Source organism: Falco peregrinus, chromosome 8 (assembly GCF_023634155.1).
Source record: "Falco peregrinus isolate bFalPer1 chromosome 8, bFalPer1.pri, whole genome shotgun sequence".
Classification (NCBI taxonomy): domain Eukaryota; kingdom Metazoa; phylum Chordata; class Aves; order Falconiformes; family Falconidae; genus Falco; species Falco peregrinus.
In genome coordinates this window covers 7,821,956-7,847,834 of record NC_073728.1, presented here as the reverse complement: position 1 = coordinate 7,847,834, position 25,879 = coordinate 7,821,956, and the positions used below count along the sequence as shown (strand labels likewise).

The 25,879-nt window shown below is 53.3% G+C and overlaps 1 protein-coding gene and 1 long non-coding RNA gene across 2 annotated transcripts; one reads left to right on the top strand and one right to left on the bottom strand.

Moving 5' to 3' along the window:
- Positions 1-3,765: 3,765 nt before the first annotated feature.
- LOC114014097 (uncharacterized) lies at positions 3,766-5,542 on the top strand. Its single transcript, XR_003557475.2, has 2 exons — positions 3,766-4,155; positions 4,647-5,542. It is a non-coding gene; the product is annotated as an uncharacterized LOC114014097 (long non-coding RNA).
- A 3,182-nt stretch (positions 5,543-8,724) lies between these two features.
- On the bottom strand, positions 8,725-11,910 carry ARL4C (ADP ribosylation factor like GTPase 4C). The gene has a single exon (XM_055812814.1). It carries the CDS (start codon positions 11,734-11,736, stop codon positions 11,158-11,160), a length of 579 nt encoding a protein of 192 aa, XP_055668789.1. The 5' UTR covers positions 11,737-11,910; the 3' UTR covers positions 8,725-11,157.
- Positions 11,911-25,879: the final 13,969 nt, after the last annotated feature.

The following is a 25,879-nucleotide window of genomic DNA, read 5'->3' as shown; positions in this document are numbered from 1 at the left end:
GAACTGAATCTGCCTCTCAAAGTCACGCCACACAGCGTAAGGCTCCCAGGCATTTTCCTGCAGTCAAAAATCTCCTGACGTTTCATATATTAAATCTGTTTATTGAAGCTGTTCTTTCACCATGATACTTTTTCACAAGTTATATATTTGCCCTTGCTAGGGCTTCTCAAAAAAAAAAAAAAGAAAAAAGAAAAAAGTGCCAGGGCTTCTGGCTTATGCCAGCACAACAAGGTTTCTTGGGAGTGAGTCACTGCATTTGCAAGGCTGGAGCTGGAAGCTGGATTTCTGTGCTGTTCTGGGGACCAGCCCACAGAGAAAAGCTGGTCCCAGATATGTGAGGATGCAGAAGAATACAGGTTTTGGGTGAATTTGGGGAGAAAAGTCTCCCCCCTGCTCATACAGCAATTGCATCCACAGTGGATTGCATTAAAGCGAAAAGGAGGGCTCTGCTTGCGGAGTCCCCACGTGGAAGATCCCCACGTCACTGAGCCCACCTGGGATAATCAGGAATTCTGGGTAGGGCAAAGCCTCAGGAGCAGCACTGAGGGGAATGAAAGACAAACTCCTTTTTCCTCATACTCCCTCTGTCATTATTCTCTACACATAAATTATTCACATTCTTTGCAAGCTGAGTCTTGACTTGACTGAAGGACTTCAGATCATTAGAAACACAACAATTTTCTGCATATTTCATCATTTAAAAAAAGCTCCAACAGGGCAGGAGGTTAGGAGCAGGGGGGAAAGGGATAGGATCTCTTCTGCTCCCAAGAGTCTCCTGAGATTTCTAGGCTACTGATACCAGAGGCTCCTGGATACCCAGCCAGAAAAAAGCCACAGCATGAAGAAGATGGAAGGGCCTCCCAGAGAAGCCAGAGGACCCGTGTGTGTTGGGGTGGGATGTTTTCGGGGAGCATCACCCTGCTGGGAGGAGGCCAAGGTGCTGTGCTGGGAGAGAAGTGATGCTGTGCAGCACAGGCTTCCCTTGTGCCCTGCTGGGACTTCAAGGTAGGCTTCGCTATATACATTTAATAACAGAACACGCCTTAAAAAGTTTCCAGTAAAGAGCCATTTCAAAGCAAAACATGATCCATTCCAGAAATGTTGTTTCAGCATCATCCAAATGCTCAAGGTCACTGCGGCTTGCTTCTTTTTCACCCCCGTAGTGGCATTTTGCCATCAGCATTTCCATGAAATGGCTCATTTTTGATGAATTCTCGGTTTTGGATGGCAAAGGAGGAGCACTGGATGGTTTCCAGGCAGCTTCGTTATAGATGCCAGTGTTTTGCACAGGGCCTCTCTCATCCTGGTTTATTAATCACCAAGACATGAGCTTACAGGGCTGAGCCTGCCTGGGACCGGGCAATGGTGGGGTCTGGATGGTCATCCTCGTGCTGCCTCTGCGGGCAGCATTACTACAACACTCCCACTTCAGGGCTTAGTGGAAATTTGGGTCTGTCCTGATCTGCCCAGGCAAATAGCCTCCAAAAGAAACCTCACCCTGCCCAGCCCATCAAAAGCATCCCTGCCACCTCCAGCTTTCTGATGTACTCTCAGCCCTAGCCTGGAGGATACTCTGGCTTTCTTATCTCATTGATATCCCTACCACGCTCCCTGGTTTCAGAACAGAAATAGGACCCAGTTTAGTGCGGACATGGAGAGGGTTTTCCCTGTCCCACGGGATGGTGGCTCAGATTGCTGTGATTGCCTCTATAAACACATCTGCGCCCAGCAGCGAGGATAGCTGCTCCAGCTAAGGGATAACTGGCACAGGGGCCAATGGGCACAAAGCGGCTGGGAAAAGTTGTGGGCTGGAAAATAAAAGGTTTCAAATCACCAGAAGAAATATCCTCTTCAAGAAGGGCAGGCAGAGCCATGGCTCAGCCAGTAGGCAAGGAGGCTTCTTGAAGGGGTTGGGGTCGGTGAGCCCCATGCCAGACCTCGGTCCCACAAGCTGGCAGAGAACCAGGCAGCTCAGTGCTGGAATGGGGCTCCCACCCCACCCCAGCGCCCAGTGCCATCAGGCATGTGCCGGACCACCACGGGGGCAAGCAGCTTTCATAATCTGCCATACAGGTCCTTCAGCTGCTGGTGAAGACAAGGCTCTAACTCCAGCTTGTGTTTGAAGTCAGCCCAGCGCTTCTCTCTCCTAACATCTGCTCGGGCTGCCACGCCAGCCCTGCGGGGACACTGGTACGTGGTTGCCTGCCAGGGCTGAAACTCTGGGGAAAATGAGGTCCTGGTAATACAAGAGCTAATAAAATATTTGCAGTATACTCTCCCCATGTGCAACACATTACAGATAGATACAGATATAGATACAGATAAAAAAACCAGAACATGCATTGGCTATAAATATATATAAATAAATATATATAGATATAAAACCAAACATACCCAGAACTTATTTGCAAGTAATTACAGATAAGGAACTTGAACGTTGCTGTGGTCTCAGCAGACACAGCCCCCTCCTTCTCCCTCCCATCTTTCTGCGTCACTCTCTCTGTTATCTAGCTAAAAATAAAGGAGCACTGGGCACCCAAGTCTCCCATGGGCAACTGCACGATAAACTTCAAGCCTTGGTTTGGCAACCCATGGAGAGGGGTGGGGAGCAGCAGCCTGCATCCATCTGCGCAGTTGCTGCCTCAAGAGGCACCTGGGCTCCAGCCCCGCAGCAAGGCTGGTGTGGGGAGGAGGTGGAGGACGAGGACGTTGCCCACGGTCCCCAAGCCCTCTTCTCCCAGGCTGTCCCTCACCTGGAGCTAAGCTAATTTTTACCTTTAAATGACCTTTAAATGTACAGGCTCTACTCAGCTCAGAGCACCCTCAGAGGTTATAAACCCTCAGGCCACAGGGATAAAGCTCCAGCTGGGCTCGTTTTTCTGAACCAGCCCCTTGGGTGACCTCCTGATGGGTTTATGGCATCCTCATGCTCCACTGCTCCTTTCCAACACATTGTCACACCAGGACATCCCCGCCTGCAATCATGCTTCGCTTTTCACCCATTACACCCCAGCAGTTACCAGGGACACGGAGCAGCCAGGCTGAAAAGAAATGCTGATGCTGAGGTTTAATAAATAGTTTTAACCCCCCACCCTGCTTTGCTCTAATCGAATTTTACAGGGGGTTGGCAGGGGAAGGAGGAGGGGGGCCCAGATGGGTTATTTGTCCTGCATGAGGTTTTGCAGCTGATGAGGGACAAATCACCTTGAGACTCTCTGCATCACACCCTGGTGATGAAAAGATGAAGATGGGCAGCACTTTAGGAGAGGCTGGGCTGAGTGGGAAGGCGGCTGGCTGTGGTGCCAGGAGCTGCAGGCAAAACTGGCAGGGGATTTTAAACCATCCTTGCCCCATTCCCAGTCTGGTCTGAGATGCACCGGGGCTCCTGGAAGTCCTACAAGAAATGCAGCAGGTCCCAGGGCTGGGCTGAGGTTTGTGGGGCGATGTCAGCAGGGTCTCCCCACCTCTCTGGGACCACCAGGTGCTACCACTTGGCCAGACCTGTGCAGTTGCAAGGGGAATCCTAAAGGCCATTTCTCCTGGAGATGTGGCTATCACTAGCTAGGTTGGATGGGGAACAACCGAGCACGTGGTCCAAGAACTGTGTATGGGTGGTGGGTTGCTATTTTTTGGGGTTTTTTTTCCCCCACAACCCATCATCATCTTGGCACCAATCAGCTCTAAGAGATCCCTCCTTCTAAGTAACCAGGTGGTTTCTAAAGCTGGCTGGGGAGGAGCCTCGTCCATCCTGGGAGGATGTGGTGGGCAAGAAAACATTGGAAAGCTGCAGCATTGCCTTTCCCCCTCCGGCCTTTGGACATTTTAAACAGGCAGCAGATGCCAAAGGATGGGGAAGTTGCCAAAGAGTTGAAAGGGCCCCCTTGTTAGAGAGCAGAGTGGCAAGGGAGGGGGTTTTCCGAGAGCTATTTAAACATTAACCAGCACAACAATTGCCCTGTGTTGCCATTTCCCATTGCCACCCTGGTCTTTCACCTCTGCGTGGGTGGATCTGCGGAGTCCTGAGCTGCCTCCAGCCCTGGAGACACGGCCTGTCCACTGCTGGCACGGTGCTGCGCTGGTGACAGGAGCCTCTGCGCCATCGCCTCTGCCTGCAGGACTTCAGTACCGTCCCTGCAACTGCAGAGGAGCCCACAGGTATGGGGTCGGGGCTTTAAAAGGGGTTATCAACTTCCCTCTTGCAGGCATAACTTGGAGCATACGGCTGGAGGTTTTCAGAGAGCCAGAGCTCATAAAACAAAGTCAGCGTGGCATGGAGCTGCTGGATGCTGAACCGGGGCACTCAGCCCTGAAGTTGCTCTTCTGTCCACAGTGCAAGCAGGACTGCCCAGACCTGCAGCAACCTCCCCCCACCCCAAGCACCATTCAGCCCCTTTCCCCACCATGTGAGGAACAATCCTGCAGGTTTAGCCTCTTTAGTATGAGGACCCAAGTATCACAACACCACCAATAATTTATTTTTTTTTTTAGCCTGTGGAGTAAGAAAAATGCTGGCAACCTTCTTTTACACTCATGGAAAAGAAGCCTGGGGGCATATAAAGTGGTGTGACCAGGGTTAGGCAAGGAGCCAGTGGCAGAGACTGAAAAACTGCATTGAGACCCACCTTTGTGTTCTGTTCTCTTTCCAGAAGCCAAATACAGACTTGAAAGCAATGTCAGGTGGGATCAGGAGCTTTGTGTTTGCTCATCTCCGCAGACACCAACTTTTGGGAATGCTCCAGCACCAAGGGATCACAACAAGCTTTGTAAGCTGACAGTAGTCCGCTCCAGCTGCAAAACTGGGGTATCATGAGGCCAAAGTAATAAAAAAATAATAATAAATAACAATAATAATACTACTATAATCCGTGGGTTGATGAAGAGCTGGGTGAGATGGATCTCTGCCTCCCATTCCCGTGTCTGCCAAGCAGGCTGTCATCCCTCTTCCCCAGCACCCCACAGCCATGGGCTTAGCAGCTCTTCTCACAAACTCACCTCAGGCTGCAGCATTTTTGTGAGCCATAAGATGCCATTAGTCAAGGCTGTCAGGGAGGGAGGATAAGAGGGTCGTTAGGCACATGGGATTATTTCTAGTCACCTGTTGGCTGGCTACAGCTCAGTGCAAACACCTGGGGGATTTATAGGCTTCATCACTCACCTTCCACCAGTATTTTAATGTAGTTGCTGGAAAGGTGCTCTTTTTTGAAAGCTTTCCTCCCTTAAATCTCACTCAAATATCTGAGGGAAGCAAACACAAGCTAAGCTGAAATAAACAGAATGGTTTATTAGAGCAAATATTCCCAGGTTGGGCTCTCCATATTCCCTAGTCATCATGAACTACCCTCAATACGAACATGCTTGCACTGAAATGTCTCAATTTCACTCTACTAGGCAAGCTACTGGCTTTTTTTGCATGTTATGTGTCTAAAGTACCTGGTGCCCTGCAGACCTGACTCACAGCAGCGGCCTTTTACTGCTCAGACAAAAAGTACATGTGATTGGGGGTAATTCACGTTGAAGAAGCTCTGGAATGGAGCTGACTGAATGAAAACAAAGCAAACAGGGTCCAAGTCTGAATCAGCAAGAGATTATTTTTTTTTTCTTCTTCTAATGGTTTATAGTTTATGGTTATCCTCACCAAAACTTTGACCAGGAGTACCCCGTGCTATGCAAAGAAATAGTGCTCTTTGCATTACACCATGCTTCAAGGATTCAGTGCCTTGCAAATTCTATTAACCAAGATGATCCTTTTAAAGATACTTGCTTAGGAGGCAAATCCCATTTGAAATAAAGCAGAGGGATTTAGCTTAACAAGGCAAACCAGGGAAAGGAGAGGGAGAAGGACCTGTGTAGCTGAGGCACCAAGAGGCAAGGCAGAGGGAGAACCTGCAGAAGAGGGGCCGCAGAGCTCTTGGGGTGAAGGACACGTCATGAAGCTATGTGTAAGAACACGTGAGACATGCCAAGCCACTGGAGGGGCGTCTGAAGCACCCTTGTCCATGAGAGCAAGCGCGGCTCGCTCAGCAGCCCTCCCTCGGTGGCCTTCAGAAAGGCTACGTCAGGGACCTGCAGAGCAGCAGTGCAGGACACACTGGTAGCTCATCTCTGCTTATTTCTTTCCCAATCCCATCTCCTGCTGCTCCCGGTTGGACCTCAGCTCTGGTCCATTCTCTTCTTGCTTTTTCTGCCACTTGAAAGGTTGCAGGTTCTTCTCACCTGCTCCTAGCCCACGCTTACAGAGATCTGACACAGCCGACAGCCCGACTGCTTTTTCTCCCGGCTGGTCCCATGCAGGGACCGTCCTCGGGCACTGCCTCATGGCCTGGGCTCCACACGCCACAAGGATCCCCAGACACGGCTCCAGCGTCACTCACTGTTTTGCTGAACTGCCTGCTGGGGAGATAGTCCAGCAGCATAAATCACAGCCAGCATGCTGCTCCAGGGCACCGCAAGGTCAGCGAGCTCCTTGTGCAATGTTTTCATGACAACTGGCCGAAACACACAAAACCCCTGCTGACAAAAGCACTCTCCGGCCAGGAGGAGAGGCTGTGTGGCTTGAAGGAGGATGTCCGTCCTTGCAGCTCGAGTCGCAAGGAGCTTTGCTTGCAAGAGGCCACAACGCCTCCCACCCCTTCCCGCAAGCCAGTGGCTTTGGCAGTAAAATCAACTGAGGCAACGCAGCTGCGACCCCCCTGCTCACAGGGCTGGGGGCGGGGGGGGGAGATCCAGTTGCACAGTCACACACAGAGTCACAGTCTCTCAAAACCTACAGCCCAAACCCTTCTGGCTGTTTCTCTTCCTCCTTCACAGGGACAGGGATGGATCCCCCCATTAATCAGGAGGAGGAAAGCCCCCCAGCTCCATGTGGGACACAGCAAGTCACCCTGTGTGCCCGAGAGACCCGAGTCCAGCCTCCCTGGGACACAGATAAGCCTATACAGGGACACACCAGTGTGCACAACTCCATGCCAGCAGGAAAACCCCCGTAAGTTGGCTCCTGTCAGGTGGGACCAGTGAGGACGAATCCCGTCATGCTAAGGAGAGTGCAGGCACTGCAGCATGTGCTCCTGGGCTTTCAGATCTGTGAAACGCAGGCCAGGAGAAACATGTGATGTCCAGCATGCCTGGCAAACGCAGCCAGAGGCACAAAGGAAGCAATGCTCATGAGCACCTTCAAGAGCGCTGGACCAGACGATGCTGCCCAACACGCCACCCGTGTGGCAGAGATGGCATGCTCTGTGCAAGGAAGGAGCTCAAGGGGAACTGCACCTTTCAGAGGCTCTCCACGCAGTCACGAGGCAGTTGAGCACTCAGCAACTCAGTCCTTGAATGCCACTGATCACCATCCAGCTCAGCTCCCAGTGATCTCGGCACGCACCAACAGCCTCGATACGAGCACAGTAACTGCATCATTGGATAAGCCTTTAGGTTCATTTTGAGGTCCTGCTGCCCTTTAGAGCCCCACGGCCCTGGTCCTGCAAAGCAGAGCATGTCCTCTCACCTGGGCGCTGGGTATCCTGGAAACCAAGGGGGGCACCTGGGAAGCAAGGTGCAAACCTGGAGGTGGAAGTGCTCACGAGCCCTGCCAAATCGCGCTCCCATGAACTGGGCTCATCATTTCCTCTCTGGTTGCCATGTCATCATTTTCAAAAAGAAAGAAAAAGTCATTTACCAGCCAGCTCTCCTCTCTGAAGTGTCACCCTGTGTTTCCTGTGTCAGCAGCCACCCAGGAGCAGAAGCAGCCTCCAGCTCTGCAGCATCCTGTTCCGAACTGCCCGCCTGGTGCTTTAACCCCTGCAGACCTGGCTCTCTGCCACTGCATCGGCTTGCCTGAGGCCACACGTTTCAAAAAAGCCACACCGAGCAAAACCAAAACTTTCTCTTGCTCCCCCTGCTAAATGCCGTGCACAGGGCGATCGCCTCCTCCACACAGATTTCAAATAGAGGCGAGGGAAGAAAATACCCACAACAAACAGTATTTTCCCCTTTCCCGGACAGCAGCAGAGGTGCAGAGAAATTAAGTGACCTGCAACAGAGCTCAGATTTCATTAACTGCAAAATTATCCATGTCCCCCACGTCCTGGAGCGACACGCTGCAGAGGGCTGCCATGCGACAGAGGCGTGCCAGCGTGCTGCTGGGTGCAGAGTGATGCTGAGCAGGTCAATTCTCCGTCCCTGTGCCCACGTTTCCTCTCTCTCAGGAGGCAGGAGCAACCTCCTTCATTGCATGCAACAAGAACCAACTGTAAAACGCAGCATTGATATTGAGAAATAAGCAGAAGAACACTTTTTTTTTTTATCAGGCCCTTTCATTGTATAAATAATTTATTTCAGTTCACAGCATTATGTCTGCATCTTTTAAAAAAAGAAAAGACAGGAGAAACAGAGACTGATGGACAATGGCAAGGGCAGGACACAGGCAGCAGGATATCCAACACTGATGGGAACACTGCAAAGGTACCCGGGAAAATGAGACTGGTACCTCATGACAGCTGCTTAAAAAAAAAAAAAAAAAAAAAAAAGTCATTCAAACTTATTTAGAAAAGACACACAACCTTGCAAAAAGCCCAGCTTGTTTTCAAAGCAACAACCCAGGTAGTTTCCCTCAACTGCTGTTTTGCTGAGGCACCTCTTCTTCTAGCCCACGGTAGGCGATGCACATCTTCATACAGGAAAAATCAGCATACGGTTGTGAAACATTACAGAAATACCACGGAAGCCGTTAGCTACTAATTGGAAAAGTCTTTTTAATTATTGCAGAAAGCAGAGTTGGTGGGAACGGCACTGCCACGGCATCCCACCTGGCTCAGCTGAACCTTCAAGCGTGTGCTGCCAGTTCAGCACACACTTAACGTGCTCTGTCGAACACCAGCCATTCCTCCAAGAGGATGCTCAGCTGAGCTGAACGTAACAAACTCCCAGGAAAAACCAAGCTCCCTAAAAGCGTGCCACCAGGCTTTCCATGCCAGCATTTGCTAAACCAAGACCTATGTCTTGACAGCAAGGAGGCAAAACCCACAACTAATAGCCTGCACGTGTTGTTTTTAAAACCTGATCACTTTTGAGCTGGTAGGGAAAAAAAAGAGTAGCTTTGTATTTCGCCGCTAAAACAGTTGCTCCCCAAAAAGGGTTAATGCATGTGGCTTCTGTAGCATCAAAAATAAATAATTTTTTTTTTCCTCTCTTGACACCAAGTACCAAAGTGTTGGAGGTGAAGACAAAGCAAAGAAAACCCAAGGAAGTGGGAACAGAGCCACCTGAACTGATGGGACCAGCCCACTCACTCAGCGCTCAAGTCAGGACTTGCGTTGGGAACCCAAATCCCGCAAGAAGAGACATACTACTTGGCTGCAACATCGGTTTCCTAACAAAAAGAACCGCTATTTGGAAGGTGCTGCACTCATCATCGCTGCAAGGGGAGAATCAACTCCCTGAAGCCCGAAGGGCATTTTTCTTTTGTCTGCTTGGTGGTTTCTCCTTGGCTGCTCTCGGAAGGGGGGTTTGAACACGAAGGCTGGTGTAAAATCACCAGAAAATCCTGCCAGACTGCATGGCTCAAAACTCGGGATATTTGGCCCCCGAGGGCTGCCTGCTTCTGCTGTGTGGGCACTGTGGAAAGCCAAGACCCTGGTTTTTTCCTCCAGAGAGCTGCGTCCCCGGCCAAAACACCAACAGCAAATGGCTTTTGGTCCCCAGTCCCATACAGGTACCAAAACGTTCACTCGCAGAAGGATGCGGCGAGGCCTGACCCTGCCCCGGGCGCTCAGCAGGCAGAGGCAGCCCACATGGCTACTGCGGGCAGCAAGGGGCTCTCTGCTTTGAATCAGGTTTATATCTTTATAAAAACTAATACTCCCCCTATCTTCCCCACCCTCCCCCCGCCATGTCTCTTCACACCCTGCCATCTTCCCGGCACCGCCGAGTCCCTTACCAGCAGAGATTTCGCCAGCTCTGGCCATCCCAGCGGGCAGTGCCGGCAGCCGTGCGTGCATCCCGCCCTGCCATGACCCCTGTGTCCATCCTGCCCTGCCATGACCCCTGCCTCCATCCTGCCCTGTCACGACCCCCTCAGACCTGCGTTCAGCAAGCGCTGCCCTGACCTCTGCACCGACCACGGAGCAGTGCGGTGACCAGGACCGCTTTTTGTTTGTTTTGATTAACTAACCCCGAGTTTGGATCACCCCAGCTGGAGCAGAGCAGCCCCCCTGAGCGTGCCTCTGCCCGGGCGCAATACAGACCTGAGCGGGGCTTTGCTTCAGAAGATGACACAGCTGAGCCTTGGGGACTCCTGGACAACCCCCCGATGCTTCCAGCCGCATTCACCCAAAACCTTTGCCTTTTTTCTTTTTTTTTTTTCCTCTTCTTTTTTTTTTTTTTTAAGCAAACAGCTTAAAGCCCAGCACCAGTCAGCAGCTGTGAAGCACCCCGGGAGCCGCAGCCCTACACCCGCCCTGAGCTGAAGGCTGCCTGCCCTTTCTCTGCACCCATCCGTGCCTTAAAATGCCAGCTGGGGGTGGTGGGGTGTCTTCTTACCCATCACCCACATACCTCCCCAGACTTTTCGTGCTGGTCCAAGCCCCCCCTTCCCACCACTTTCAACACCCATTCCCACCAACAAACGCGGGGGAGGGATGCAGGCAGGCACCGGGGCGCAGCTGGAAGCCCCTCGCTGCTGACCTTGCCAAGCCCGGGCGCTGCCTTCACCACCCCTCGGCATCACCCCTCCCCACCGCATCCCTGCTACCCCCCCCACCCACCCCCAAATGCACACGTTAAAGATCCAGAAGCACGCTGGGCTTCTCTCAAATGCACTTCAACAGGGTCCTGCCCTGTTCGCCCCCGGCACACAAAAGCTCGGTGGTCCCGAAGGACGGAGGGGGGGGGGGGTGTCTCGGCCCCGGCGCTGCCCCCAGCCCGGCGCGGTGAGGGGGCGAGGGGGGCCCGGCTCTGCCCGCAGCCGGGCTCCGGGCTTGGCTGGCAGGAGCGGCTTTGTTATCGCCACTATTGTCTTTTCATTTGGAAAGAAGGAGAAAAAAAAAAAAAAAAAAGAGGAAACAAAAAAAACCCATTAACAATTAAACCGAAAAGAATCGCTTTGGTTCTCTCTCCCCCTCGGTTCCTTTGTCTGCTCCCCCATCCCTCCCCGCCTCTGCGGGGCTTCTACCGCTTCTTCTTCTGCTTGAGGGACTTCCTCCGCTTCAAGATCATCTCGTAGAGCTTGTCCATGCCCTCCGTGAGCCCCTCGCCGATGATGGCGCAGGCGGGCTGGATGTGGTAGGTGGTGGAAGGGGTCAGCTCGTGGAGGGCCAGCTGCTTCTCGATCTCGGCCACCGGCAGGGACTTGGGCAGGTCCTGCTTGTTGGCGATGACCAGCAGCGGGGTGCCCTGGTTCTCGGCGAACTTGGTCACCTTGTGCAGCTCTGTTTTGGCCTCCTCCAGCCGGTCCACGTCCACTGAGTCCACCACGTAGATGATGCCATCGGTGCAGCGGCTGTAGGACTTCCAGAGCGGGCGCAGCTTCTCCTGACCACCCACGTCCCAAAAGTGGCAGCTGATGCCCTTGGCCGTCCCGTTGCTCAGCCGGATCTTCTCCGTGTTGAAGCCGATGGTGGGCACGGTGTTGACAAACTCGTTGAACTTCAGCCGGTAGAGCACCGTGGTCTTCCCCGCCGAGTCCAGGCCCAGCATGACGATGTGCAGGGACTGGAAGGCGGAGATGTTGGAGGAGATGTTCCCCATGGCCACGGCTCACACCGCACTCACAGCCCCGCGCCCATCCCCGCGCCGCCGGCCCGCAGCGGCACGGCTCGGGGCGAGCCGGGCTGGGCGCGGAGCGGGCGGCAGCGGGCAGGGGCAGCGGCAGCGGGCAGGGGCAGCGGGCAGCGGCCGCGGGCAGGGGCAGCGGGCAGCAGCGGCGGGGCAGGGGCAGCGGCGGGGCAGGGGCAGCCGCAGCGGCGGGCAGCGCGGCTCCACGCGGCAGCAGCGCGCGCGGACTGGCGGGCACCGCCCCGCCCGGGAGGAGGGGCCGCGCCGCCGCCTTCCCCGGCCCCGGCCCCGCCCCCGCCCGGTCCGCACCTTCCCCGGCCCCGCCCCCGCCCGGCCCGCACCTTCCCCTGCCCGCACCTTCCCGGACCCGCACCCTTCCCTGCCCGCACCGCTCCCCGCCCCCGCCCGGCCCGCACCGCTCCCCGGCCCCGCCCCCGCCCGGCCCGCACCTTCCCGGACCCGCACCGCTCCCCGCCCCCGCCCGGCCCGCACCGCTCCCCGGCTCCGCCCCCGCCCGGTCCGCACCTTCCCGGACCCACACCTTCCCCTGCCCGCACCTTTCCCTGCCCGCACCTTCCCCTGCCCGCACCGCTCCCCGGCCCCGCCCCCGCCCGGCCCGCACCTTCCCCTGTCCGCACCGCTCCCCGCCCCCGCCCGGCCCGCACCGCTCCCCGGCTCCGCCCCCGCCCGGCCCGCACCTTCCCGGACCCGCACCTTCCCCTGCCCGCACCGCTCCCCGGCCCGCACCTTCCCCTGCCCGCACCGCCCCCCGGCCCGCACCTTCCCGGACCCGCACCGCCCCCCGGCCCGCACCTTCCCCTGCCCGCACTGCCTCCGCACCGGCCCTACCTGCACCTTCCCCGAGCCGCACTGCCCCTTGCCTGCACCTTCCCCGCACCTTCCCCTGCCCGCACTTTACCCGACCCGCACCTTCCCGGCCCGTACTGCCACCTGTCCGCACCGTCCCCAGCCTGGCCCTGCCTGCACCTTCCCCTGCCCGCACTGCCCCTGCCCGCACTGCCCCTGCCTGCACTGCCCCTGCCCGCACTGCCCCTGCCTGCACTGCCCCCGCCCGTACCACCACTTGCCTGTCCCTTCCCCTGCCTGTCCCGTCCCTGCCCACACCACCTGGCAGTCCCCGCTCCTGCCCGCACCGCCATGGCCTGCTGTACCCCGTGGCCCAGGGACAGCCCCGGCGCGGGCGTGGGGGTCCCCTGGGAGCGAGATCCCCCACAGAACCTGCCTCTGGTTACAGCTTGGGTATCCCCTACGGCCACAGAAATCATTAAGCCCCCCTAAAAATAGTAACCAAGCGAAGGCAGCGCCAGGCGGGACCTGCTGCTGCACCCTGGATAATCCCGGGCTAAGGGAACCGGGGGAGGGGCTGCAAAGTGGTGCAGGCACGGCTCTGTGGGGTTGGTGCCAGCGATGAGCTGAGCCTGGAAAGCGGGAGAGCGATGCTCTCCTCCTGGAAAGGCAGAGCTTGCACTGACCCTGCAAGCTCAGCAGCCACCACCACCCAGTGTCGTGCTGGGACGTGGGGCATCTGCATCCCTCAGGGCTGGGGACGTGGGGCATCTGCATCCCTCAGGGCTGGGCACATGGGGCATCTGCATCCCTCCAGGGCTGTCACAGTCTCCCAAAGTAGAGAGAGGCCAGGAGGGGAAAAACCTGCGCTGAGCCCAGGGCAGGGGAGGCACTAACGTTCCTCCCTGTTCTTAATGCCTTTTGCATCTCATACTTGGTAAATGTGGTGAATGCCCTCAACCCATGTTAAAGCCCCCGAGGTCCCCAGGGCCCAGCTCAGTGCCCCAAGCCATGTAGCTGCTGGTCCAGCTACTCCTGGAAGCCCCTTTCAGGCCAGCGTGGGGACAGGGACGCCACCCCCCGCCGCGTGCTCTGGGGAAGGCCTGCCACACTCTTTGCCGTCGCATTTATTTCTGGCATTGCTCCCAAACCAAAGAGCAGCAGCAGGGTTGTTCCTACAATATTACCCACCCCCTCTTTTACAGCATTTGTAAAATAAATATCAACTGTATCTGACAGCTTAACTAGAAAGCCCCAGAGAAAGAAGTGTACTGCAGAAGACAGATACTGCTTTTAATTTAAGATGCTTTCACCACGCAGTGTGCAGTGAGGATTGTCAGGCTGGAGTGGGATCATTTCTCATATTCATATTTCATCCCCAGGATGCGTGTTGCAGCTTTGCATGGAGATAAGACTACCTGCTAACACATGCCATCATTAAGAATACAGGCAGCTCACTGTGACGGTCTCCGTAGGTAACAATGGGCACAGTTCTGATGGAAAACACCATGTGGTGACAGCGTGAAAAGTGCAGGGAGCTTGGTCCCCGCCAGCATGCAGCTGGGAGAAACGTTCCTTGGCACGTGTGAGGCGGCATCGCTGCCGCGCTCTGCACAGCCGTTCAAAAAACGAGACACAAGCATTGTACGGGCTGGAAACTGAAAATGTTTTGCGCGCTGGGGTTATCCTGATCAGCTGGCCTTTGAGCTGGTGTGGGTTCAGGATTTTCTCTACGACCACATGAAGGTAATGAGCTTCGGCGAGCAAGCGGAGAAAGCCGTGAGTGATCATCTGACTCCCAGAGCCGGAGCATTAAAATAAAAAAAAATATGCCAGAAGTAGAAGAACAGGGTCATATCTGTGAGTGGTGTCACCAGCAGATCTGGCACTGCTATCTCTTCTGCCTGAATTGCTCCAGCAAAAGCTTTCTTAAACACTGCTGGGAAGGATAATCCCAAGGCCAGTGCAACCCTGGCTGCCCCCAGAATTAGTGGCTAATCTTTGTGCAATAGGTTTGTGCTTTAGGAATTTACTTGCTCATGCTCCCATCGGGTGAATGATGCATCGGGTGAAGGAGGTGCTGTTTCAGCCCTCGGTGTTGGGGCCAGGCAGAATTCCTTGGGGAATTTCCCCTCTCCCTTCCATCACTTCTAACCCTCTCCCTCTCTCCTCCTTCATCCCCGCTGCTGAAGACAGCTTTGAGCCTCAAGTCAAAAGGCTTCCTTTTCTAAACAGGCTACCAAAATTTCTTTCCCCTCAATAGCCCAAGTCCAAAGTAGAGACTTCCTTCCTCAGAGCCCTTCCTTTTTTCACCCCAGCATTGACTGTGAGTTATAAATAAAGGTGAGATTAGATAGACAGGCTGATCAAACCTGGGGGATGTTCTAAAAAACAGCCTTACATCAGACAATCCCAAGGGGACGGAGATAAACAGGAACGTTGTAGTGGTGAATTATGCTGCAGCTAATGCCAGCTATCCATAAATAAGCTGTTAAGACCTCCACTGAATATTAAGTGCAGAAATAAGTGTTAATCGCGGCTGAGAGGAGTCTGCCAACTCCATTCAGTGGCAAATTCAGGGAGAGGAAACCCATCTTTTCCGTAAACTCCCCCCCCAGCTTTTTCTCTCCCCTACACACCATTCCATCATATCAAGGTTAAGCAGCCAAGGTTAAAGCCAGCATTAGCATCTAAATGTGTGTCTGTGAGTATCTGACAAAGGGACTGCTCGCTGGTCCCCAACATTTCGCTCCAGCAGCAAGAAGACTGTTGCTGCCATAGTAACTGTTTTCAGACATGGCAATTATTTCTTCCCAAACCCCCACCCTGCATCCTATCTCCCTTCCCCCAGCTCATCTTGTGCTTCAAAGTATCTTTTTTCATTATTTTTTTTTTGGTGAAACACAAAGGGCTGCAGCCTGCACACATCCACCGGTGCCCTGCCCCAAGACAATGGAGGGATGCTTCCTGCGCTTCCACGGCCCGCTCACGGATTATCTACAATAGTGACTTTTTAATCTGCATCCAATTAGCCCTTTATCACCCAGGCAAAGAAAAACCTTGGAGCAGCAGCTTTTGCAGCTGCAGCGGTTTCTGGCAAATCTGGTGACTTAGAGGCGGGGGAAATTTGTTTGCAGAGAGCATCCCAACTCCTGGAGCATGCAGGATCCTCTTTCCCTCCCCTGCTCCTTCCTTCTTAATAGCATCGCTTGCCTTAGTCTGCTCCCTTTTCTTCCTGTGTTAAAAGCAGAGACCAGCCCAAACCAAGTTAACAGGCAAGGACTGTAATTAGGGCTGCCCCTGTTATTAGGGATCACCGAGGCTAATTAATAGCATGCCCGTGACTAATGCCTGGGGTACAGGAAGAGCCCGAAGGCTGCGTTGAGAGCCAGAACTGCAGCAGCCACCTCTCAGCTAGCTGATGGTGGGACAAGGCACACGACTGGCATCTCCAGATGGCTTAGGGTGGCTGCTCCCCTCTTCTGCCAGGGTTTCATGGATGAGCTCTGCCCGAGCGGCAGCTTTCCTGGGCCCGTGTGAGAGAGGCAGTACTGGCTAATACGGTGTAGGAAAGTCTCATACCTGTTTGCAAGCCCTGACAGTGGGGAAAACCCCTTGGGGAGGCTTTCTGGGGTCAGTGCACCCGCGCCTGCCTGCCGCGGTCAGCATCCTTTTCTTGTGCCATTCTCCTTCCTGCCTTCATCCACTCTTTTCCTTTCCAAGGACCTTCCAGCCTATTTGCTGGATAAGGAGGGCAGGTAATGAAGGATCATTAAGGGCTGAATAGCCTGTGAGTCCCATAGGAGCCTTTTGAACATTAACTCTGAGGAAAAAGAGCATTGCAGATTTAATGGGTCTCCTTCTTCCTGGGAAAGGCAGCGTTTTATTCTGTGGGGCTGCAGAAGCAGTGTGATACAGCTAGGTACCCCCACCGAAAGGGTTAATGGGGGAGAGCAAAGGGTCACAGGGGAATAATGCGAGAGAGACAGGTACTGAATATTTCACACCAGATTATCCCTCTAAGTGCTCGATTTACACATCTGCTACCAGTTTCTTGAGTGGTTTCTGGAGACACCCTCACCTGGGTATTTTTCTGTGCTTTGTCTCACCTGCTGGTATTCAGCCCTGTGCTGAGAGGGTCAGGGCCCCTTGGAGCGGGGCCCTCCACCCATCCCTGCTTGCTCCTGCCCATTTGAGCCTGCAGGCTCTTGGGGCAAGGGCCAGGGAGGTCTTGTGGCTCAGAGATGTCTCCAGGAGCTCCTGGGTAGATGGAGGATGGAAGGATGTGTGGAGGAAGGGATGGAGGAAGGGACAGAGGGATGAATAAAAGCAGCATCATAGCGGAGAAATGACTGAATCCACAGAGCTCCTAATGCAGGAGTGAAAAATAATCCATTCATCTGCAGCACAGCAGCTCAGCTCCATTTCATGACCTCAGATGCCTCCTCAGGCTGAGCAAAGTCCTTGAAGGACCAGCTTAAAGCTGACTTTAACAGCCCCAGCCCCGGGAAACACTAAAACAGCCACAAACTGAGGAAGAACAAAACCTTCCTCTAAAGGAGTTGATATGAAAACAGCCTTACCGAGGCAGCCCAAAACCCACGTAGCCCAGCATCGTGTCTATAAGCAGCCAGGAGTGGTGGCAGCTGGAGGAGCACAAGACCAGGGTGGATGTGTATTAGAATTTTTGGTGTGTTTTCTTTTTTTTTCCTCTGCTAGGAAGCTTTACAAGCTTTCAGCCTTTTCAGCATCCTGGGGCAGAATGCCACAGCTTACCGATTTTGGCCAGATAAAGAGGAATCTTCTCTGTGTGAAACTGCCTGGAAATGTCCTCTGCAAACTCACACAGGCCAAGTACAGCCTTGCAGGTTAAAGGAAAGCAAGCACAAAGGGTTTCTGGTAGGTTGGGCTGGAATTTTCACTAAAAAATCATTCCTTTTGTGCGATGCTTGCGTTGCAGCCCTAACTCTGCCTGTCACTTCCTCCCCTCCAGTCCATGAAATTTGGCAGGAGGAACAAAACATCTGCCTGACTTGAACAGGCAGAGACAAAAGAAGCGAGCTCTCTGCCTTTGTTCCTGCGATTTGCTGAGATGACAGACGTCATTTTCACACTGCGAGTGCTGCGTCCCACTGGTGCAGCTGAGGGCACCGGGAGGGGACACGGGATCAAGGAAAACAGCACTTACATTTCTCCCTGAACATCTACATTTGGATGTCCTAACTGACTGCTTGGATGCTTGGAATAAAATCCTGTGTGCGGAGAGTAAGGAAAGTAGGATGTCCTCCTTTGATCGGTTTAGGGGCAGAGGTTTCAGCAGCCTTAGGATTAATCAGCTGCATCTGGGACTCCATGCACCTACGTGTCCCAGAAGGGTGCCAGGGACATTGCTAGCAGGGGTATTTCGCTGGTCCTTCATCTCTGAGCACCTCTCGGCCCCTGGTGGGCAAAACTGAGCTACCCCTTCTTTCAGGAGAGGAAAAAAGCCCTGGAAAAGCCCAAGCTGGAGCTGGGGCAGTCACCCATATGGGGAGGAAAATAGATGTTATTTGGGAACCGATACTCCACCCCCTCATCTCTGCTTCATCAAGGACATGTCTAGGGGTGATATGCCCCCTGGGCTGAGGGCAAGGGGAGAGAAACCCTTTGCTCCCACCTGGATGAGACCTGATACCAGACCCCCAACACCCTTTGCACAAGCAGTGCCTGGAGGGGACTAACCCTTCAGCCCTCGCTGGCTTCCAGCTGAGTAAATAATTGCTCTGAACAACTGCTTTTGTGCTCCCAGGCATCCTGGGGCTGGAGGAGAGGAGACTGAAACCCTGCTGGTTTCATCACCCCAGGACCCTGCATTGGTTTGGGATGCAAAGCACAGCTCTCCTTTGTGCAGCCAAGAGAAAACCTGGGGAGTGGGGGAAGTACCTGCACACCTGGACCTGTCCCTGGCAGGGTGTCCTGTGCTGGGGTACATACTGAACACCCCTGTGACCGGTAACTGTGGGTAGGGAAGAAATTTGGCCTTGAAGGGCTCGTTTGGAGGTGTGTGACCTCATATGGTGACAGCCTGGAAACTCAAAGAAGGCCAAAACCCTTCCACGTAGGAGAAAGGATGCGGAATCCTGGAGGGTTAAGCACACACAGGTATGATGTATAGCGTGGTTGAGTTTTGTCTGGAGGTGCATAGTTACACATCCCTCCCTCATTCCTGTTGCGAATAGTGCTGGGTCTCATCCACTTCCTGCCCTGGCAAAATTCCCACTCAAGGCTGCAGGTGGTTTTGCCTGGAGAAGGAGTCAGAGATGCAGATTTTGCCCTATAATTTTTCTGTGACACTTGGTCTCGGTCTCAAGAAAAACAAACAACCAAACAAAATTAGCCTTGCTGCCAGCGATAAGCAGGCGGCTTAGAAAAAACCTCAATTTCCCAGCACCCATTCCCAGGGCAGTAAATCTTGGAGCCTACAGAGCTGCAAGCAGGGCAAAGACAGTGAAAGTGCAGGGCTGGTGGAGATTTAGGGCTCATGAATCACCCAGTGCTCTCCAGCAGCACACCAGCATCTCAGATTACCTCCTCGGGTGATTTGTACCACAAATTTCTGCTTAGCCCCCCAGAACATCAGAGCACTTTATTTGCTGCCTGTCCTCCATTTTTTTTAATTTTTATTTTTATTTTTCTCTGAAGGAGCTGCTCCTTGGCCAGAGGGTAAAATCTTGCCCTGAGCTGATTTATATGTGTTTAGCTGGTGTACAGTTGCTTACAGCTACTTTAGTCAGCTGGAGCCTGATTCAGAGATAAAACGCACCAGGATCATGTAGGAGGTCAGATCTCAGCTACTAATCCACACCTGACTAATGCATGCCAGCCTTCCCCTGCAGGCAGCCCCCAGCTCCCCCTCTAGCAATGGCTTAAATGAACCAAAACCTAAAGCCTGGAAGGATGAGGCTAATCCAAGGCTGGCTGGCAGGGGACAGGGAGCATCCCCGCTGTCCCCCCAGCACTGTGGGCAGCGTGTGGGAGAGGACACCCCAGTTTCAAGCCTGCACCCTGGGCAATCATGCCTGTTCCCTGCTGGGGTAACTGCAGCATTGATCATTGCCTCTGTCACAAGATGTGCCCAAGCCTCTGGGGCCCGGGGAATTACAGCTCTGCTTAGCATCTTCCAGGCACAGTGGTGAAGGGACACCAGGACCCCACCCTGATGTGATTGTACCTCGTGCTGAACATCAGCTGGCTGCCAATCCAAGAGGCAGCTCGATGCAGTGAAGCTGTAATTCAATCAAGTGTGGTCTGGGCCGTGTAATGAAGTGTAGAAATGGGGCTGGAGCTGCGTGTTCACATCACCAGGCTAGAATTATAGCCCAAGCAATGCTTATCTCGCAGGGGGATGCTCCCCCCAGGGAAGGAAGGCAGGCGAGTTGGGAGATGAGCAGGAAGAACAGATCAACCTTGGGAAGGTCACCACAGGGGGATGTGACCTTGGAAGGAATCTGGTTTGGGGTTTTACAGTCAAACTATGGGAGGTCCATACTGATGCTTGTGAAATTCAGTAGCCAGAGGCTGGGGGAAACCCTGTGGCTCAGAGCTATGGGTGCCAAGGGCTGGCACTGCCTCTGTCCTGGTCCTGGCTGCACATTTCTGCTCCCACCAGTACCTACGTTTCCTGGGCAGGGGAAGGAATCTGAGCTAAAAGCTGCCCTCTTTTGGCCTTTTATATTTACTAACCTAAATTCCTATAGCTGGCTGGAGATGTGGATTAAGAGCTGGGGCAGGAATTTCTTTAGGCATCCTGGATAGCCAGCACTTCATCACCCTGCTGCCAGGCAAGGGATGGGCACAGGACCTGCCGTCAGGTCAACAAGGAAGCATCTTTCCCTGCTTGATCTTCATAGGTGGATCCTGTCAACATAAAAAGATAAAGCCCAGGCTAATGCAGGGGGTCTTTGTGGCAGAGATTAATCCAGATCACCTCCATCCCAGAGCAGTGCTCAGCCACCAAACAGTCCTGCCCCAGGCCTCAGGCTCCAGCTACACCAGGGTGAGTGCACAGTCTGTCTGCAAAACTGCTGCTGCCAGCGTGTGGCATTTCTTACCTGTTTTTCCCTTCCTGAAGTAATCTAAAATACATGGTCTTGTATGGATAACCTATCCCTGGGGCAAACTCCTTTAACCACATGGGTTTGGATTGCTTTTCCCATAGTGCTGTGTTATTTCCAAAGGAGGGTGACAGCCCTGGGGTGCATGCTTGTGCTTGCTGGCAAGTGAAGGGCTTGCAAATGAATGCCTTTCTTGCAATCAGTGCCTCCCTTGCACGAATTCTCCATTGGGATGCTCTCTAGTTGCCAGGTAGACAGGAGTGGTGGGCACCTATGTGACAGTCACAGTGCTGGCATCTTGCTGTCCCTGCTACAGATGTAGCAGCTGAGCCAAGGAGTACCTCCTCCATCTGCACAACACTGTGACGGATCCCTGTTTGATAGCAAATACCCTGAGGCACAGAAGCATCCCTGCTTCGTAGTGGAGCCAAATCCAGTCCAAGGGGGTCAGGGCCAAAAGGACCTCACAGAGATGCTGGTGAAGAGGCACGACTGCAGATGACATCGGCCTCTGTCTCACTTTTCAAAAAACCAAACCCAAAAAAATATAAAAGTAATCTGATTCAATGAGCCAGGGAAGGTTCAGCAAGACTAGCAAAAGCTGTTTTCTAGGGCCACCTGGTGATGGCCTGGAAACAAGCCTTGCTTTTGGAATTCAGGGGCCCAAAGAAGCCCCTCACACCTGGCAGCTTTAGGGGCTGTGTCGTGGCAAAGCACAGCCCCTTCCCACCCCTTCCCTTCCCAGCAGATTTCCAATCTGATCTGAGCTTACATCATTGCCTCAGGAAGCATGCGTTTCCACACTCTACCCATTTAGTGTGCAGTTTAGTTCCCGGATGCTTTCATTGGGTATTTGGTTGGTAAAAACCAAAAGCTGGTGTGCAGAATACAAAAGCAGAGCGATGTGAGTTGACCCATGGGGAGTTTTGTCTGCTGCTGAGGAAAACAGCAGTTTTTTCACCCTAAGAGGACTCCCTGATAGCCACAACTAGAGTGTAAATCCACAAGGATTTGAGCAGTGAAGAGCAGAGAAGGACCCACATGTGCTGCAGAGGGCAAAGGAGGTGAGCCGTCCTGCTGCCTGGGAGCAGGTGACCATGCTGGCAGCACCCAGGGCACACAAACTTTTGTGTGTTTTAAGCTCTGTGACCTCCTTCACCCAGCTGACAGCCTTTCCCCGCCAGCAGCGATGTGACACCCACCTCTCACCCTGTCCAGGTTCTGTCTTCCCTGTGGCATTTGCACATTTTTGCTGCTGCAAAGCTGTCCCATCTCCATCGGTCCCCATCCCACCCTGGCTGCCCCAGGGCACAAGGAGTTGACCAGGTGGGCTGTGCCATACATACTTGGCATTGCTCTTTGCAGTGCCCTGGGGAAGCCAGTGATTTCTCAGCTTTCCAGCTTCTTGCGTTGCTCCCGCTTATTGCTCTGCAGTTAGGCAGCCGAGGGGAGGGAGGGACTGAACCCATTGCACCCAGTAATGTCCCCATCAGTGTGGGAGGAGCGCTCACCCACCAACGGGTGCTGGGGCTCCATCAGTCCAAGCCATGGGGTCTGTGCCATGTGCTGCAGGAGGCTGTTACTTGGGGCTGGCCACCTCCCTGCAAGCAGACATCAACCCATCCAGGCTTTGGAGAAGGGGAATGAATGAACCACCCAACTGCATCCTCATCAGAAAACGGACCTTTCTGATTTCAGGCACCCAGCAGTCCCCAAAGCACCTGCACAGCATCCCGAAGCTGAGCGCCTGAAGGATAATTTGCCCATCTACAGCCTGATTTGTAAAGGCTGAGGGCTAAAGCCCCCCCAAATCAACCCCACGCCCTGTGCAGCAATGTATTTGCCGTTCCACGTCGGTGGGACTCGTGCTCTTGTGCTCTCGTGTCGCTAGAGGGAAGCGTTGGACTGCTGGATGGGGCCGGTGCCCGCAATGTCCCCGCTGTGTCCCCCACAGACACCCCGCAGAGCCGGGGCTGCCCCACGGGCGGGGCATGACCAGCCCCAAAGGTCCCGGCCGCCAGGTACTTTCCCGGCTCAGACTGCAGTTTCATTTTAGGGATCAATCCTGGATCAGACCCTGTTCAACATCTTTATTAACGATGTGGATGATGGGGCAGAGTGTACCCCCAGCAAATCTGCAGATGACGCCAAACGGGAAGGAGCGGCTGGTGTGCCAGAGGTCCTGCTACAGTCCAGAGGGACCTCAGCAAGCTGGAGAAATGGGCTAGTGGGAGCCTCATGCAGTTCAGCAAGAAGTGCAAAGTCCTGCAGCTGGGGAGGAACAACTCCAGGCACCGGGACGTGCCGGGGGTCACCCAGGCAGAAAGCAGCTCTGCAGAAAAAGACCTAGGGTCCTGGTGGACACCGAGCTGAACATGAGGCAGCAATGTGCCCTCACTGCAAAGAAAGTGAATAGTATACTGGGCTGCACTAAAGTATTGCTGACAGATCAAGGGCGGTGAGTCTTCTCTTCTACTCAGCACTGGTGAGGCCACCCCTGGAGTGCTGGGTCCAGTTCTGGGCTCCTCCATACAAGAAAGACATGGGCTTACTGGAAAGAGTCCAACAAAGGACCTCAGAGATGATGAAAGGACTGGAGCATCTTTCCTATGAGGAAAGGCTGCGAGAACTGGGGCTGTTCAGCTTAGAGAAGAGAAGGCTCAGGGAAGATCTTATTAATGTATATAAATACCTGCAGGGAGGGTGTAAAGAGGACAGAGCCAGGCTCTTTTCAGTAGTATCCAGTGACAGAACAAGAGGCAACGGGCACAAGCTGAAGTGCAGGAGTTTTCCTCTGAACACCAGGAAATGCTTTATTGCTGTGAGAGTAACCAAGCACTGGCACAGGTCACCCAGGGAGGTTGTGGAGTCTCCATCCTTGGTGATATTCAAATGCCATGTGGACATGGTCCTGGGCAACTGGCTCTAGGTGACCTGGCTTGAGCAGGGGGGGTGGACCAGATGGGCTCTGGGGGTCCCTCCCAGCCTCAGACAGGCTGTGATTCATGCGTGGCTTCCATCACCCCAGCATGGTTCAGCAGAGGGAACATCACACACATGCCCCAGCCTGCACCTCTGCTGCTCTTGCTACAGCTTTAGACCCACTCCCAGCACACGTCCCTGACCCCAGGTGGGTTAAAATAATTAACCCAAAGGCTGCTGCATCCCTGAGACCAAGCCCAATCTGGGAGACAGAAGACAGAAAAAAATAAAGACAGAAAATTACTGATACTAGATGATACCTTAAATAAATTCAGCTTCCCCTCTTATGCATTCAGGTCTTGTTTAAGTTTTCCTGTAGATTTGGAATGCAGAAGAAGCAATTTAAACTGAGGAAATTAATTAATTAGTGTCAAGCGCACAGAGCCCATTCACCAAATGGGAACGCTTCAGAGAATTTAAGAGTTGTCTCGGGTTTCCTTTTTTCTTTTTTTAAAAATATGAATATTTCTTAGAGGTTTGTTATCAACCAACAATCTATGGCAATAAAGCAAGAAACCAGGTCTTCTGAAACACAGATAGTGTCACCACTATTTCTTACAGAATTTTATATTATTCTGTTCAAACCCTGGGAGAGGTGATTAATTGTTAATCTTTGCTTTCCTTGTAAAGAAACCTTACTCTTTCTTTTTTTTTTTTTTTTTTTTTTTGTGTGTGTGTTTAAACTTATGGCTGTTGAGCTAGTTGCAGAAAGGAGATGTAAGAACCATGACTAGTGAATAAATCTTCACGATTTTTAAGAAACTGAGCCAGGGCCTTGGGGTGTTCGATGTTGTCAGTGTTGCTAGCCCTGCAGAAGAGCACATGATGGCATTTCCAAGATGGTTTGGCCAGGAATTTGCACTGAAGGTGAACATAAATCAGTTCACAGTGCTTTTTTCTTAGACTGGAACAAAACCACTGCTGTATCCCGCAAGCCACCTTTCTCCTGTTAAGTAAGATAAAACCCCCAGTGTGAGTCATGACAATAACCAGCTAAGGGGGTAGGAACCAGGTATGGACCCCAGGAGCTCACTCAGAGCCATTCCCACCAGCAAGATATTAATCCTGGAGGAAAGGTTCTGGTGACATGGAGGGACGCTGTGGTACCCGATGGGGGCCAACTCTCATTTTCCAGGCTCCCACCTCACCTGAAAAATATAATAGGGCTCAGCATGGATAAACAGAAGTGGCTGCTATTTTCTAATGGAGCTTTACATGGGTGACAAAAGCCATTTTACACGGCCTGCCCTGCATTTCTCCAGCTGGCAGCAAGCTAAGTCCCTGCCTGTATGGCCACAGCAAGTGCTCCCAGAGGCAGGGTATGTCCATCACCCTGACATGCCTCTCCCATAAATGCTTCTTGACATGTTTTCACAACTGTGCTGCCATGGCACGCTGTGTATTTTTAGCTTCTCCCTTGTAAACACCTACCTGGGGGGGGGACACCTGGTGCAGCGTGCGCCGTAGTGGCTCTGTGCTTACTGCTGCCTCTCACCGAGTGCCTGCAACTCAGGCCACGACTGGGCTCACAAGCTGGTTTTCTGGCAGAGCCATCTGGAAACACTTTAACTCTTTTGGGGGATATAAATGACGGTGGCAGGGGAGATGTGGCAGGAATGGATGGTACATCTCCCAAGCACTCTTGCTCCTCCACCCGTTTTCAGCTCCCCTTGAGTCCAGGGGACAGTCCAGCGTCCACCACCTACTTCCATGAGGAGCTGCACCCTGCAGGAGCCACCTCTAAGTCTGAGCTGAGTTTTGCCCTTGTCAGCTTCATTTGATTCCTCCCTGGGAATATCCACCCTGTCTGGAGGACACAGCATCTTCCCCCTTGAGAGCAGAAAGGGGAACAGACCCAAAAGCCCAGTCCTTCAAAAGTACACACCTAAATTGCCCACAGAGGAGGAGCTGGGAGCCCAGGTTTGCTACCGTGAAGATGGGAGCTCCTGAGCCGCTTCCAGCTGCCACAACAGCAAAGAAAGGCAGCACTCTCCCAGGAAAGCTGGCTCCCTGGGGACTGTCTCCCAGACTTCAGGGATTTGGCTGCACAGGGGAAAGTACGTTGAGTTTTATTTAAATACCCAACACAGTCTGGCATGTGATGTGGTCTGGCATCTGCTCTTCTGGAAATGGGAGTGCTTCCCATGTGGGTCACTGGAATACGAGATGGTCAGGATGTGAGATCAGGGCTGGAAAGATGATGTCACTCCACTGACGTGCTGCTTGCCAAGATG

What these genes read in the sequence shown, in the direction of transcription:
- ARL4C (XM_055812814.1), bottom strand. Translation starts at nt 11,736, where the DNA reads ATGGGGAACATCTCCTCCAACATCTCCGCCTTCCAGTCCCTGCACATC.